The 16,912-nt window shown below is 35.0% G+C and overlaps 1 protein-coding gene across 7 annotated transcripts in view; it reads left to right on the top strand.

Annotated features, from left to right (window-relative positions):
* Positions 1-16,912, top strand: part of LRRC7 (leucine rich repeat containing 7) — a 561,274-nt gene that overhangs the window by 130,687 nt on the left and 413,675 nt on the right. Inside the window, exon 3 of one of the 7 annotated variants that reach the window (XM_078451793.2) lies at positions 11,834-11,909. The exons of the other annotated variants lie outside the window; for them this stretch is intronic. Within the exon in view, the coding sequence (XP_078307919.1) occupies position 11,909 (1 nt within the window). The 5' untranslated portion in view covers positions 11,834-11,908. The remainder of the gene's footprint in view (positions 1-11,833; positions 11,910-16,912) is intronic. 7 annotated transcript variants of the gene reach the window in all.

Genomic DNA, 16,912 nt, shown 5'->3' with positions numbered 1-16,912 from the left:
TGTTAAATCTAGACAAATTTTATATGGAAATATGAGAATTGAGAAGGTTATTTTTTAATCTTAAATCTGCACTTCTTAGCTTGTTTACCCAAGGATACCATAACTTTAGAGTCTTTTATGATAGCACACTAGTTACATATTTATATACCTATGTAAGAATAAATTGAAATTTCTGATATAAGGGAATCATACAACAGATTATATAAATGTTTCAGATCCTCAAGATGGTATAAATGTGTTTGTGTGTGTGTGTGCCTATGTCTCACGTGTATAATGCATATGGTAAAATAAACTTCATTGTGAGACCTGTTCTTTAACTAATGACACTGATTTATCACAAAAGCCTATCAATATAAAAGTATAGAGTTAATCATGCATCTGACAATCACTTTTGTTTGATTTATCAAAAGTTCTTCCATTTCTTCTTAAACTTGAAAAAGTAAAGGATTTGGTTATGTTCTTATTTAGAGGTATTCTTGGTTAAAAGGTACATAAATCAACAAATTAACACCCTTTAAGAATTTAGGATCAGAATTAATGAGCTTCCTTGAAACTGACTACCAAAATTTGTAGCTTGTGCTTTTCCACTGTTGCCTTTCTTCCAGGAAGCAAAAAGATTCATTCAATGCCAGTCTTTTAAGAAGTTTCTTCTTTCTTTCCTTTTTATGTTTTCTCTCTTTTTTTACTTTTTTTAATTGTCAACAGAAAAATCAGACAGAATAATTTTCTTCCAATATGCAAATATCTGTAATAGCTAGAACTTCATTTAAACCTGATAGTTTAGAAAACTTTTATAAGTAAACACGCATTAATATTTTAAAGGTACAAAAAAGAACAAAGTACATTTTAGGAAGCCTTTGAAAGCTATTTTGCAATTTGTGGAATTATTAAATCGAGTAAATTACCATAATTTTGGCTTTGGGCAACTTTAATTCCTCTATGCCTCTATTTCCTCATCTATAAAATGGGAAATATGGTACTGCTTCATAGTGACTTCTCTTATTGTGAGGTTTTAATATTATAGGAAGACTTTTCTGCACAGTCAAGACTATTTATGGCTATTTGCAATTTTAAATTAACTTTTATTTTATAAGTTAAATTTTTTTTACACTTAAACCTGGCTTTTCAGTACTTTTTTTAAAGCTAAACATACAAATCTTCCTCTATTTATAAATCTGGTACATTTTAACAATTAGTTTAAAACTTTATTATTTAAAATCTATTAAATTTTTAAAATATTTTTATTTTCTTCATAAATCTAATACATTTTATGTTCCTCAATTACGTTCTTCAAGCTGTGATGTAACATGCAAAACCTCCCTAAGCACTTAAACCACTCTTGCAAATGTAATCAATTAAATGTATAAATGTAGTATATTTTAAGTTCTTTTAGGCATCACAGTACTATTGTTAACCAAGTAAATAAAATTCTCCTACACATTTCAAATAAACATGTATAGGGGCAGGAAACTTTCCCTTTCTTCCCCTGCAAGTGCTTTGTCTGGCCTAGTAATTAAATTGACATAGACAAATTAACAAGGGAAAAATTAATTTAATTTTGTAGACAAAACAAAGGATAGACAAAGAATACATTTGTAAAGAATTGACAAAGAGGTTTGGGCTTAGGGTAGTAAATTAGTGAAGAAGTAACAAGATTTGTTTGTACTGCCTCCTGAGCCCTATAATTCCCTATTTTTGGGTGTAAGAAGACCTTCCACTCTTCTGGTCCAGTGAGGGTACCTTTCACATGGGAAAATTTATCTCCTGCTTTCAGGAGACAAAGGAGAGTCGGAGCATCTTTTTTGTACCAGCTGTTCTGAAGTAACTTTAATTCAAAATAATTAACATGCCAAAGTGGCATATTCTGTTCCCCATCACATTACAACTCAATAATTCATTTCTCATTTTGTTTGGAATCACATGTTCTTATGCCCTCATATGTCAATTTTTTTTAATATTATAAGCACTTTTAATTTTATTTATAAATTTTTCCTATGTTAAACTCAAAATTACAAATAGAAAGTGGTTTTCTTCATGATCTCAATTTTTAATTTGTAAATTTTCCCAGAATTAGAAGGACACTTTTACCCACTTCTTCTTACACAACTTTTACCATTCCAGTAAAAACCCCAAACCTTCGTGTTTAAAATAGCAAAATTTTATTTTTCACTACCATTACACGTTGGCTACATATTGGCTGGGGCTCAGCTCTGCCTTCTCTTTGTTCCAGAATCTAGAAAGAAAAATGGAGCTTGTAGGTAGGGTTTGCCACAGGCAGCACATAGCACAAGTAGTAGCACAAGCTGGTGTAAAGCTTTCCCATGGCTTATATTCTATTAGCCAAAGTGAGTCACACGGCCTGGGCTAACATCGCTGGGGCAGGAGCTATAATCCTCCCACGAGAGGAGGCACCTACAGGAGGAGCCTGATAGCATGGGAAAATGCTTCACGTATTTTGATCAATCAATGCATTCTACAACATCTTTCCTCAAAAAAAAAAAAAAACTGGTTATATTATCACCTAGTTATTTCTTATATGAATTTTTACTCTAGTACTCAGTTGCTTCTTTACTGCAAGACTGAATGTTAAATTGTTTTCTTGCTTTTGTCAGGTCTTACAGCCATATTGATGACCTTGTCCTAAGGCTTAAATGAGATCATGCAAATGAAAGCATCTATACATCCTTAGCAAATATAAGTAGGAATACATTGTGGGTATTTTTTTTTTTGTTCTCTTATTTTTTGGCTTCATCCTTCCTGATTGTGTTTTGCTTGTATAGTTGTATGGTTTTTGTTCAGGCCCAACTATCTAAAGCAAAATCACTTACCTATGCATGGATAAAAGGAATTTGCTGTTCTATCATTAGTTACTCTGAGTTCCAGTCATTTTGGCCTCAGAAACAGTGTTGCATTCCACCAGCACTCACACCCCTCCTTTGGCTGCTCTAAATATATTTACATTCATTGAGCCTTTATTTATTTATTATTTTTTTTTTTTGAGAGAGAGAGAGAGAGAGAGAGAGAGAGAGAGAGAGAGTGTGTGTGTGCAAATGAGTAAGGGGCAGAGGAAGAGGAAGAGAGAATCCTAAGTAAGCCCCATGCCTAGTACAGAACCCAATGAGGCTTAATCCCACAATGCTCAGACCATGACTTGAGCTGAAATCAAGAGTGGGACGCTTAACCAACTGAGCCATCCAGGCACCTCTCATTTAGCCTTTTATATTGGACTTTCTGGAGGCCAGATCACACTGTTTTCTAATATTAAGCTAGTTATTGACAATAAGCAGCCTGTAAGTCATTTTTACATGTGGCTTTAAGCAACATTTCATTCATCCTATAATGTATTTATGCACAATTTTTTTAAGACGCACGAATAATCTAACTAGCCAGATTATAGAAGGAATTGAAAGTTAGGCAGAGGAATTTAAATTTAATGATGCAGGAAATAGGAAATAATTGAATTTTCTGAGGCAAGAAATAGAAAAACAGCATGGCATCATTATCACAGTACGGGATTTTATGTCAGACCATCCTGGATTGGAATACTGTCACCACCAATATGGCCCTAGTATTCCCAGTCAGTAATGAAGATCACACTACCTACTTCATAGAGCTGTCATTCAATAATAGATTCAGCAAATACTGTGTTCCTACTTTGTACTAGATGTCTTTGAACAAAAAACGAACTCCATTATTGACCTTGTTATGCTCACATACTAGGGACGAATACAGAAATATATTGTGGGTCTCCTGGGTGGCTCAGTTGATTAAGCATCTGACTTCAGCTCAGGACATGATTTCATGGTTGGTTAGTGGGTTCGAGCCCCACGTTGGGCTCTGTGCTGACAGCTCAGAGCCTGGAGCCTGCTTCAGATTTTGTGTCTCCCTCTCTCTCTGCCCCTCCCCTGCTCACATTCTGTCTCTCTCTTTCTCAAAAATAAATAAACATTAAAGTTGTAATCATTTGATTTTAGTTTAAGAAAAAAATAGTGAACAATTGTGATATAGGCTTAGAAGGAAAGGAATAAATGACAGAGAACTGGGGTTTGTATTTTTAAATTAAGTGATCAGGAAAAGCCTCTGTAAAATGGTGACATAATTCATATGTGGAATTTAAGAAACAAAACAGATGAACATAGGCGAAGGGAAGGAAAAGTAAGATAAAGATAAAAAAAGAAAGGGATGCAAACCATAAGAGTCTCCTAAATACAGAGAACAAACTGAGGGTTGCTGGAGGGGGGGGGGGGGGATGGGATAAATGGGTGATGGGCATTAAGGAGGGCACTTGTTGGGATGAGCACTGGGTATACTGAATTCTACTCCTGAAATTATTATTATACAATATGTTAACTAACTTGGATTTAAATAAACTTTAAAAATTAAAAAAAATAAGAATAAACAAGAAAAAGGTTCTGTAGCTGCAGGGGACCCATCCATGTCCTCTTGATCCTTAACATTCTACTGTGTGCCCATGGTATCTAACTACAAGCACTGTTGAATCCTCTTGAGAACATTCTTCCAGCAAGTGTTCAGTGAAGCCTGGAAGTACATAGGAGTGGATGCCTCCCAGTGCAGATTCAGTCATTGACAGATGGGAGTGAGGGAATAAATAGCTCACCTTCTTCACCACCCACCCCATACCCACCTGACATATATTCCATACAGATACAGCTTAAGTTGCCCAGAGTGGCATTGGCTTCATTAAACAGCACTTACTGGCTTTCTTCCCTTCCTTGTTTCACTTCTTTACTCTTAAATTGGTGTTTCATAGGATTGCCTCCTAAATAAAGCATTTATTCTCTAATCTATGCCTTATGCAGAATCTGCTGCAGGGGGAAACCAACCTGAGAGAAATATCACCTCTAGCCACTTAGGATAGTACCTGTAACAGAATATGTACTCAGTAAATGCTAGTTCTCCGTTTCCTCACCCTTGTTCCCCCAAGTCAAGCATGCATGATGAAATGTTTTAGAAAGTCATCTCTATACTTTATTATTGTTTTGGAGGTAGCTAAAGCTACAGTCCTAGAAACCAGTGAAGAAGCAGACAACAGCTTTAGGGCTGACAAAAAGCAATAAAACCCCAGTCAGGCCAATGTGAGATGCCAGTAAAATGTGGTTACAATGGTCTGTTTATATTCTTTTGTATTCTTTACTGCACATTATATACTCTGATGGACTACGTGGTTCAATGGAATATTATAAGACAGTAGTGGTGCCATAAAGATACCACTGGGTAGGCCAATAAAAGTAGGCTGAGAGATCAGCAAAGCATTCTATAAGATTGGTCCGAGATTATCTGTCATACTAGGCTTGTCAGGTAGCAGTAGCAGTGGAAATGTGAAAGGACCTCTGATCTCCATCAGCACTCAAAGCTGCTGTATATACAGTTGACCCTTCAACAGTGTGGGGATTAGGGACACCAACTCCCCACTCCCATGCAGTCAAAAATCTGCATATAACTTTTGACTCTGCAAAAGCTAACTACTGTAGCCTACTGTTGAATTGAACCCTTATCAATAACATAAATAGGGGTGCCTGGGTGGCTCAGTTAAGCGTCCAACTTCGGCTCAGGTCATGATCTCATGGCTTGTGAGTTTGGGCCCCACGTCGGGCTCTGTGTGGACAGCTCAAAGCCTGGAGACTGCTTCGGATTCTGTGTCTCCCTCTCTCTGCCCCTCCTCCCCTACACTCTCTCTTTCTTTCTCTCTCTCTCTCAAAAATAAACATTAAATTTTTTTAAAAAAATAACATAAATAGTTGATGAACACTTATTTGTGTTTTATATGTGTTATATACTGTATTCTCCCAACAAGGAAGCTAGAGAAAAGAAAATATTACTAGAAAATCATAAGGAAGAGAAAATACATTTACAGTACTGTACTGTTAAAAAGCCTCATGTAAGTGGACCCACACAGTTCAAATGCATGTTGTTCTAGGATCAACTGTGCATATAATGCATAAAATTAAAGTAAAACCAATGTGCTTGCTATGTAGGTACATTTTCTTTTTTTTTTTTTTTTTGTAAGTACATTTTCAAGTATTTCTTGTCTTCTCTTCTAACTCATTTTCCACTTCTAAGCAAGCCTTAAACAGATAACCTAAAGATCCTATTGGCTCTTGAAATTTTTAAAAATTAATTTCCTACCAGGGCATACAACATCTGACCTGTCACCTCCTTATGTCTCAATCTATTCTTGGTTTACTCTCCTTCATGCTGATTAGGCTCAGGCATACTGGCCATTATTTAGTTTCTCAAAGTATGCCACATGCATTAGTGTCTTTTTTAATGTTGATCTTTCTTCCTGGAATTTAATTATCAGCTGTTTATATAAATAGGTCTCTCTCATTCCTTAGGTGTCTGCTTAATTGTCACCTTCTCAGTGAGGCCTCCCTTGACCACCTTATCTGAGATGTATCAGTTAGCTATTACTACAGTAATACTGCATAACAAACAAAATCTCAGTGGCATGCAATAATGAACATTTTTTTAGCCCAAGTGTCTGGGGGTTGGTTGGGGATCTGTCAAGGCAGCCTGGGCTTCACTCAGTGCCTCTGCTGATTTGTTCATGCCTGGAGGTCAGATGGAAGTCAGCTGATCTCTATGATGCTTCTGCTCTACAACTGTACTCCATATATTTCTCATTTTCCTCCTGGGACCAGTGGGCTAATCTGAACATGTTCATTTTATAGTTTTTATACATGGCAGAGGTGTAACAGTATGAACAGAAGCACATAAGGCTTTTTAAGGCCTGGAATCAGAACTGGTCCACCATTGCTTGCACCTGTTCTATTGACTAGAGCAAGTCACAGAGCCAAACCCAGCATCGGTGGTTTATTCCTCCCATGGAAATAAGAGGGGTGGGAAGGGAACACATCTAAATACTTATGATCCAATATACTGCAAAAGGTCTCCTCTTTTTATTCCAGTTTAAAGTGCTCAGTTTATTGCCTTCCAAGCAATTTTGGCTTTTTGTATTCAATTGTCTACTGTCTGTCTCACCTGTGAAATTTTATATTATATGAGAAAGGAAGAACAGACCATACTATGGTAACAAATTAAACCCCAAATATCAGCAGTTCTATGCTTGTCTATTCCTCCTCCTCCCTGAAGAGTTTAAGGGATTTGAAGAGGGGAGTAAATATAAAAGGAACACAAAGGCTTATAGTGATTCACAAGGGTCTGTCATATTTGGTCTTTTTATTGGCCTTCAAAGTAATACATATACAGGGAAGAAACTTAAAGAATCTTGGTTTTATAAATTGAAATTCAATTAAAATCTAATAAAATGTATAAAATGCTCAGGGCATCTAAGTCACTGACTGATCACCGAGTCAGAGCCTTCCAGAAACTTCCAGATTGTGCCGAGTGCCCAGCCACCCCAGCTCCCGTAGCAAAATGTGTGCACGTCTAACATATCCTGTCTCAGTTTATACTTAAATCTGCTTTGGATCACTGCCCCTCGATGATCAGCTCTTCTAGGGTTTATTCATAATTTATCTGAGAGCCTACACAGGCAGGATATCTAGAAGGCCTTAGTCTCATACTGGAAATTCTGTTTTGCCCTCCGGTTTCTGAAAAGCCTTCATATCTGAACTTGCAGGCTCTTCTTTAAAGTCAAATGACGTACAGTGCCACTACTAAGACATCCTTTGCTCCACTCAGGTCTCACAAATCCAGTTTTAAGTGTATGGTCTCATGCTTTCTGGAAAGCCTTCCCCCTAGAATTCTTATAGGTTGATACTTGCAAGATGTGACAACAAATCCTGAGTTTGCTAAAGATACTGATGACCTTCAAAATACCTTCACTTGCTAAGGAGGGCTGTGATGAAATTCCTCCTAAAACAGACTGTGGGTATTTAAAATTTGTTTTAACCTTGTAATTCAACCTAAGTTTGTTCCCTACCACATGTCTTTCCTGGGTTGATATTATCAAGTTTCTGTGATAAGCAGAGTCTGTACCTCTAGCTCTGAGAACATTACTGGCATTAAATAGTTAATGACTAATAGTAATCACATCACAGAAACACTAAGAGAACATTAACCATGAGACAGTTAAACTTCTTAGCCAATTCAGTATCTATTTCACAGCATTCTTGACATTTCAAACCGTCTGAATTTTCATTTATCCAGTAGTAGTTGGAAACCTATGTCTAAAATTTTAGTGTCGTCAAGAATACCCACTGTGCCCTCTCGATACGAAAGGTTAATTTTAATGAACATTTAAACACTTATATTAGGCAATATCATTTAAATATAATTGAAATGTGAAGCTGGGAGTTGTAGTGCTTAGCATCCAAATCTGGCCTGTTTACTGCATAGTCATAGCTCAAAGGCTGTACCAGTACTTGTTAAATATTACAGCCTCTATAGAGTGAGAGGCACTGGCTAGAGCATAACTGAATATAGACTTGCCCCTCCCCAGGCTGTATTTTAAGTAGTAACCCATACTTTAAGGACTTTTCGTATGCACTTTGCACTTTTGAGTAGCAAGTTGAAGATGCAGGTCAAGTTGGGGTTAGTGCAGCTCAGACTATCAAAAGATATGGACAGCTTGGGAAGAAAAGGGGTGTAAAAAGGAGCACTAGCTAGTGATAATTAGCATCCATTTAGTGCATAACATGGATTGTTTTTGCCATCATTTACATACAGTTTAGGCACTGAGTGAGTAGGTTATATTGCAAGACTGTTGGCTGAAAAACTGGAAACCAGAAATACCACAAAATGAGTGTACCCTGAAGCAAGAAACCTTCCAAAAGACTTGCACACAATGCTTCCATATGTAAGCTCTTGCACTAAGTCTTTGAAAATGGACTTTAACCTGGGGCTCAGGCACTTAACCAAACATACAATGCACCAACTGGGACGGTGATAGTGCTGGGAAAAAAACAAACAGAAAACAAAAAACAAAACACACACACACACACACACACACACACACACACTGGAAAATTCTTTCTCTTTTAAGCATTTTAAGTTATTTAGTAAAAGGTTGCCATCAAGGCTGGTATGCTAGTCTCTATTATAACCAAAGAGTTCCTTTTTTCCCCTTCAACATCAGCTTTAAAAATGTGGTTTTATCTGTAACTAAGTATATTAGGTCATTTATAGAAGTAAAATAAAATACTGTGTTTAAAAGAGTGTGTGTCCTCCTAACATTGTTTCCATTTCCTGCTGAGTGTGCATGCCCAGCTAGCCATGGCAAGGCCCAATTCCAGCGATTTGCAAATAACAAAAGCAAATCTACTCATTCTCAAAATAACGGAACTATATATTATACTATAATAATATAATGATATAACTATTATAATAGTATAGTATAGTATACTATACTATGGGATCATATAGTATAATAATATAACTGTAATAATAATATTAATAATTCAGACTTTTTTTCATTATATTGAATGGGAATCTGCCTGAAGTAGAGGGACAATTTTTATTTCCAACAAAGTAGCAAGAAGAAAACAGAAAACAATAATATAATAATTTATTTTAAAGTATATATCACTTTTTTAGGCACTAGAATAGTATATTTTAAGCTTATAATTTTACTTGTTACAATAAAACAAAATAATAGCAAAGACAGATCTCCTAAGTTGTATGCTTAGCTACTAAAAACTTACTTTACTTTATATTATTTTTTAAAAAACTATTTGTGAGACACTTAAGGTTAATTATTATCGCCGCTATACAGATAAAGAAGTTACAATAGATGATTCTAGTTTTCTAATCTAGACTCTAGACTATGTTAAATGGTATTGAATCAGACTGCATCTGTGAAGTTCTACAGAATTCAGTATACTATATTGCAGGCTGTAAGCATTTCATTATGTAACCTGTAATGGTGATAGGTAAATCATTTTCGATTTTAGTATAAATGAAAAGACAAAAGTATTAAGAATAACTACAAAAATTGTTAATTTCTATTTCATTTTAATATTGCATTTATAATCAGAAAATTACTTTAGCCTAAACATATGGTTTGCTAAGCCTTATTTTAAAACCATGCATTTTATACAAGTAAATAATTGCATCAATTAAATAAACATAATCTCCAGCATTTCAATTGCTATTTATATATTTCATTACAGTTTTTATCTTCCGAAATATCTTTTAGAGTCTTAATTTCAAGAAGAGATTTTTTTGGTACCTGAATGTCACCATGTACAATTGGCTTTATTAAGCAGATCTTGAATATTTTCTTAGTCCTTTAATGCCCCTTTTCAAATTTTTTATTAGATAATTGCATTAAATAATATCAATAAAGCTTTCTTTTATGACTCCTAAAACACACCAGGCTCTGCCTGACTCTGTGTCAACTAAATCCTTCTCTGTTCCACTGATAAATGGAGGTTACATATGATGAGGTTTTTGGGGTGACAGTGGGGTTTGTGGGGTTCATGGGGTCTGGAGCTGACAGCCAAGAAAGAATTCTTGAAGATGTCATTGGTGCAAAAACGTGATTTTATTGAAGCACGGGGATAGGACCTGTAAGTTGGAAGAGCTGCCCTGGGACCATGAGGAGACACTGGTTGTTGGGGGAGGTAAAGTCCAGGGGAAGTTTTCAGTGAGATTTTCATATGCTAAACAAGACTCCCTGTATAGTGGAGGCTTAGCTATTGTCTAGCTTAGGGTTATTTTTTTCCCTCTAGCAAAGTATTAGCATTAAGACAGTAGGGAGTTCCAGGAGAAATGTTTTATTCTGCCAGCCTCAAGTGTTTGTCAATGGGCTGCAGGTTAGAAGGAAATTTCGTTTTGTCTGCCATTTCCTTCTACTTTGGTTTCCCACATCACCATTGGGGGGTGATGGAGACTTAGGTCCTGCAGGACTATGATCTCTACCACTTAGCCATTTGTTTTTCTCCTTTCCTTTGTTCTCGGGCAGCCAGGAATATCACACATATCCCACCTGGGGGTAAGGGGTAGTAGAGCCTTTGAGGCCTTTCAGCTTGCCCTAGGTTCCCTCATCACCTTATAGTCCTGACTTATACATTTAATAATTATATCGAAATTCTTGGGTTTTATAAATATGAAGCCTTTACATTAAGTATTCAAAAAAATAATTTCAAGGTGTCATTTTCTTCTTTATTTCCCCTGTCAACCATAGGTTGTAACATATCGAGTGCAAACTACAATACTAAATAAATGTGCGTATGTGCATTAATCTCATTAAAGTCACTTTAAAAAAATAAATTTGATTATTACAAATGCATATGGGTATTCTAGGCTGGGTTATTTTCATTGTACTATATCAAACACATTAAGCTATGAGTATCCACACACGTAATAAGTGCCAGTGTCAAAGCACTTTGTTTTAATGATCACTGGGAATTACCAAATCAGGGTTGAAGGTGTAATAGTGAGAACATAAAACTTTATTCATTCAAAATAATTAGAGGAAAGGCAACTCTTACCTGTAAGAATCTAAATTATGAAATATTTTAAAAGAAATTCTGTTTCTGTAATTTTTAAAAACAAGGTAAAAATAACATTTCACATTTATTATGTAGTTATTAGGAATCAAACACACAAGGAAGAAAATCACTATACAAAGAATTTTCCTCGCAGAAACAGAATTGTTTTTAGAAGGAATATTGGACAATATTATCATTCTTTATTCCACACTGAATTTATATATTCAAAGCTCAAATATTTAAAATGGTAGTGTTTGTGGAATTATTCTGATTAAGATGTGTAATCTGACAATTAGAAAAACATCTGATTAAGCTCTTCACATTCCATTCTTGCTTATTATGTTCATTTAGATGCATTTGTCAATTTATAAGTACAGTAATTAAAACTTTTTAAATTTTCTTTTTTTTTTTTAAAGGAGCCCGCTACATGAAAAAAATGCAAGTCAAAGTGGTCACAACCTAGAAGTCTGCAGAGACAGGAATAACTAGCAAGTAGATACTATGTTATTTTACTATGCTTAAGTATATAGAATTCAGTAGTGTTCTGGGAATTTTACTCTATAATTACAAATAGCCTTGTAATTTTAAATTCATATTTAGTAGTATTTGTGTTAACTATATTACATCACAAAAATAGTTAGGAAGAAAATTGGTAACTATGGATTTCAGGAAACAGAATTTTGGTCAATAATAATGAAGTGATTTTGGTCAAAAAGATGAGTTTAAATATTGTATCTTTTCCTAGGTCTTATTTTTAGAGACCTAATTCAACAATATATTCCTTTCTGAAAAGAGTGATAATCTCCCTGTATCTTGCAACACATTCAACCACTGTATAAATGTATTAATTCCTCTCCTAAACCATTAATAAGAATTATAATACAATCATGCTTTTAAGAAAGAGAATGAAGTTACATTCACTTTTGAAGGTTACATTTTAAAATTTCAAGGTGATATCAAATGAAATCCAGACATAAAGCAGGAACTTTCCCTTCATCAGTACTCACTGACATTTTCAAGAAATGAAATAGGAGGTTCAATGATAAAAGCATGTAATGTTTGGATGAATGGATTTTAAAAAAGACTTAAGAATGTGGAAAGGGTAAATAAGATTATTTGAATGGCAACAAGAATCTTTGAAAATCTCATTGTTCCATATTAAAGTGTTTGAAGCTGATTCTTTCTCCTGAAATGCATCTTGGAGATTGTAATAGAATCAGAAAATGTTAAAACTAAACTTATTTTAGAAAGTATTTGCATCAAGTCTTTCATTGGTATGGATTAAGGAACTAAGTCTGCACTTAGAAACTGATTTTACATGTTAAAATTACACATATACACACACATAAACATATTTATATGCACATATATACACAATATACATGTATTCTTTAGGATAATAATATAATTAGTTCTTAATTTAACAGATATTTTGCAATTGATGGTGATTAAGATATGTCTGCAAAGAAAAATCTATAAGAAATTATGGCAGTATCCACAATCAAAACTTTTAGAAATTATATATGTATTTTAATTTAAAATCCTATAGTAGTAGAAATTTCTATAATTACAGACATCATTTAAAATTATATTTCAATTGCTTAACAGTACAGATTCCTAAAGAATTATATAAGCCAAAAAAAGTTTCTTCCCTTTCAGTCTTTTTGTTAAGGCTTTATAAATGGTAAATCATGGTTGATAAACACCTCACATACAAATTATATCAAATGTTTATACAATTGAAACCACATATTTTGATAAGAAGAATGCTAAACAATAACTCAAAAAACACTTCAGAGATAAAAAAGCATGAATGAAAGCCTAATGAATCTGGTTTATAAACTTAGACTTTTTATCTTAGGATGTCATACAGTGATACAAGCTTACACTATAAGGTGTAAGTATTTTGAAATTCAAAATTCAGACTTTTAAATAGTTCAGTGGGGCTGTCTTTGTATTAAAGGAGAGAAAATTCTGAAAATGTGTTTAGAAATGCCTTGGTAATAGCATCAATTTCAGCTCAGAAGGAAATGAAGAAGACTATAATTTAAAAGGAATTAAAGAACTTAAAAGAAGAATTATTTTTTAAAAGAAAAACATCTGGAAGATGAGAGAGTCTGGTGGTGGGAGCCCAGGAAACTGACACTTGCTGGGGAACTTAGGACTCAAACTAAAGTGATGGCATTAGAGAGAGAGAGGAGGACTTTGATTTGAAACAATACCTTCTTCACTGGATTCTATAGGAACTTCATTTGGATGCATAGTGACCCCATTATTCGAAATCTGGAGCATTAAGAGAAGAGGAGTTTACCTTCAGTAGAGGATGTTAAAATGGTAACTTTAGTTCAGAATGTGAAGTTCAGGTGCCTGGAGCACATAGCGAAATGGGGACATCTCAGGGTTGGTGAAAATGCAGAACTGGAGGTAGGATTAGAAGATTTCTCTGAATAGACTCAGTGGTTGAAGCCACCAGGATTTCACCAGGCGGAAAACATGTACACAGTGGAAGGGGAATATTACCATAGGTATAGTTCCTAGGATCAATATTCAGTCATCAAAATTCTGCTTAGAGAAAGAGGAATCAGCCACAAAAACTGAGCAGTGGTCAGCAGTTAGAGGAAAACTGGCTTCCAGTATTTTGTTCTGTTTTTTAAAGAAACAAAAGCAGAAATATTCATAGAGGTTAGCCATGTCAAACGCTGCTGAGATGCCTTGGAGGAGGATGACTGAATGAGAAAAAACTTTTAGCTATCTGTCAGTGCTTGGGAACCCCATGGAGACAATCCATCTTTGGAGGCCAGATGAATTTGTGAATCCTTTCCAATATAGCACCTTTATTCTTTACCTTATCTTCTTCATATATCAATCCCAATAATAGAATTATGTTTTCCAGATTTGTCTTGCAGAGTTTCATATTTTTAACTCAGATTTGCTTATTCTCAGAATATCATCATAACTCCCTGAAACTTGATTTGAATAGCTAATTCAACTTAATGTATTTTGGTTGAAGAACTCTTTCTTACAGGGTAATCCTATCAATTATATATGGCCCATTATTATTTCATGTAGTAATCTCATAAATGATTTCCCATAGTAGGCTGACAAATACTCCATTTGCCACTGTTGGGAAAAGCCCAGTCCTTCTCCTGTGTTCCTTCTTTGCTCTCACATGACCGCCGTTCTCACAACAGTTCTAACATGTCTGTCTTTCATTTCTTCCTACATGTCTTGTAGCCCCTGGAAGCCACCATTCTACTTTATCTGAATTTGACTACTCTAGAAACTTCATATAAGTGGGATCCTATGGTATTTGTACTTTTGTGATTGGCTTATTTCATTCAACATTAATGTCCCTCAGTTTTGCACATGTTGTAGCATATGTCAGAATCCTCTTCCTTTTAAGATGGAATAATATTCCATTTCATGTATATACCACATATTGTTTACCCATTCATCTATTGATGAATACTTGGGTTGCTTCCACTTTTTGACTATTGTGATTATTGCTGCTATGAACATAGGTGTGCAAATATCTCTTTAAACCCAAGCCTTCAATACTTTTGGGTATATATCCAGAAGTGGAATTTCTGGATTATATGATAATTCTGTTTTTAGTTTTCTGAGGAATTGCCATATTGTTTTCCATAGTGGCTGCACCATTTTACATTCCCACCAATGGTGCAAAAATCAAGCCAGTTTTTCCACATCTGAGCTAACACCTGTTTGTGTGTGAGTGTGTGTGAGTGTGCCTTTGTGTGTGTGTGATGGTAGCCATCTTAATGGATATGAAATGATATCTTATTGTAGTTTCAATTTCCATTTATCCTTTAATGAGTGCTTTAATGAGCATCTTTTCATGTGCTTATTGACTTTTGTACATCTTTGGATAAATGTCAGTTCAAATACTTTGCCTAATTTTTAATTGAGCTGGTTTTGGTTGTTGTTATAGCCTTTTAAGATTTTCTCTTCATTTTTTTTTATTTTCAGCAATTTGATTATGATATACCCAGGGGTGGTTTTCTTTTCAGTCATTTTCCCATAGTTTATAGATTTTCCTGGGCTAGAGCTTTTCATCAAATTTGGAATATACTTAGCCACCATCTTTGTAAGTACTGTTCCAATCTCATTCTTTCTCTCTTCTTTATGGGACTTTAGTTACATAGGTCTCTCCACTGTGCCCACATTTCTCTTGTACTCTATCCTTTATTTTATATTCTTTTTCTCTCTAATTGGGTACTGTCTATTGATCTGTTTTCCAGCTCATTATCCAATTTCTAATATGATTTTTTTTAATTTTTTAATGTTTATTTATTTTTGAGAGAAAGAGACAGAGTGTGAGGGGGAGAGGGACAGCAAGAGAGGGAGACACAGAATCGGAAGCAGGTTCAGGCTCCAAGCTATCAGCACAGAGCCTGTCACAGGGCTCGAACTCACTAACTGTGAGATCATGACCTGAGCCGAAGTTGGATGCTCAACTGACTGAGCCACCCAGGCGCCCTCTAATATGATTTTTAAAATATTTGTTAAATTCTGAATTTCAGAGACTATGTTTTTCAATTACAGAACATCTATTGGATCCGTTTTTATAAATTCTAATTATCTGGAGAAATTCTATTTCTATTCATCTGATCTATCATGTCCATCTTTTCCACTGTGTTCATGAACATATCAATTGTAGTTATTCTGAAGTTCTTGTCCATAATACCATGATCACCTACACATCTATTTTTAGTGTCTGTTTATTCCCTTATACTTTGGCCATTATGAACCTACCTTTTTAAGTAATTTTTTATTAAATGCCAGACATGGAGTATGAAAACTTTTAGAGTCACCAGGTGATAATATCCTGGCAAGTAAAGCAGAAAAAAATATTCCACCTAATTTTTTTCGGGATTAAAATGAGTAGAGGCTGAATGCTTCAGTCTGTCTCTGGTTGCTTCCTTTTCTGAAGCATAGCCCTCTAGGATTTTCAACTGAAATCTTGGAGTGTTTACTATGATTTTGCCTCTCATGAATTTGTTGATAAGGCAGGACATTTTGCTCTGTGTTTTAGACATTTTTATCTAAAACTCTAGTGTTCTGTGTCACGAAGCATCAAAATATACCAATGACTCTCTCTCAAAGCGGAGTATACATTTAAGGTTCCTCAATTCTCCAATGTTTACATTAGGCTTTCCAGACCACCCAAAGCAGTTATCTGTCTTTCCCCAGTTGTGGCCCTCTGATCAAACTAAACCCAGATTATCAGACTCTAAATTCTATCATAGAATTGACAAATGCTTACAGAGAAAGGAGATGAGCTGGGCATCAAAAGCTCCTTTCTTTTTGGTTCTCCCCACTTTGAAAACTTACCCAACTAACTAGTTTTGTTGCTTCCTCAGCTCTTTGAATCATTAAAGCAGATGTTTACATTTACATGGCTTTTCCAGTTTCTCTCTCTAGAAGCATTGATGCTGCCAAAAAACACTTTGTGTGCCTTGTTTTTGTGTATCATG

This window comes from Panthera onca, chromosome C1 (genome assembly GCF_046562875.1).
Source record: "Panthera onca isolate mPanOnc1 chromosome C1, mPanOnc1 haplotype 2, whole genome shotgun sequence".
In the NCBI taxonomy this organism is placed as follows: Eukaryota; Metazoa; Chordata; class Mammalia; order Carnivora; family Felidae; genus Panthera; species Panthera onca.
Note: the sequence above shows the minus strand (reverse complement) of the source record. Positions and strands in the feature narration are given on the sequence as shown.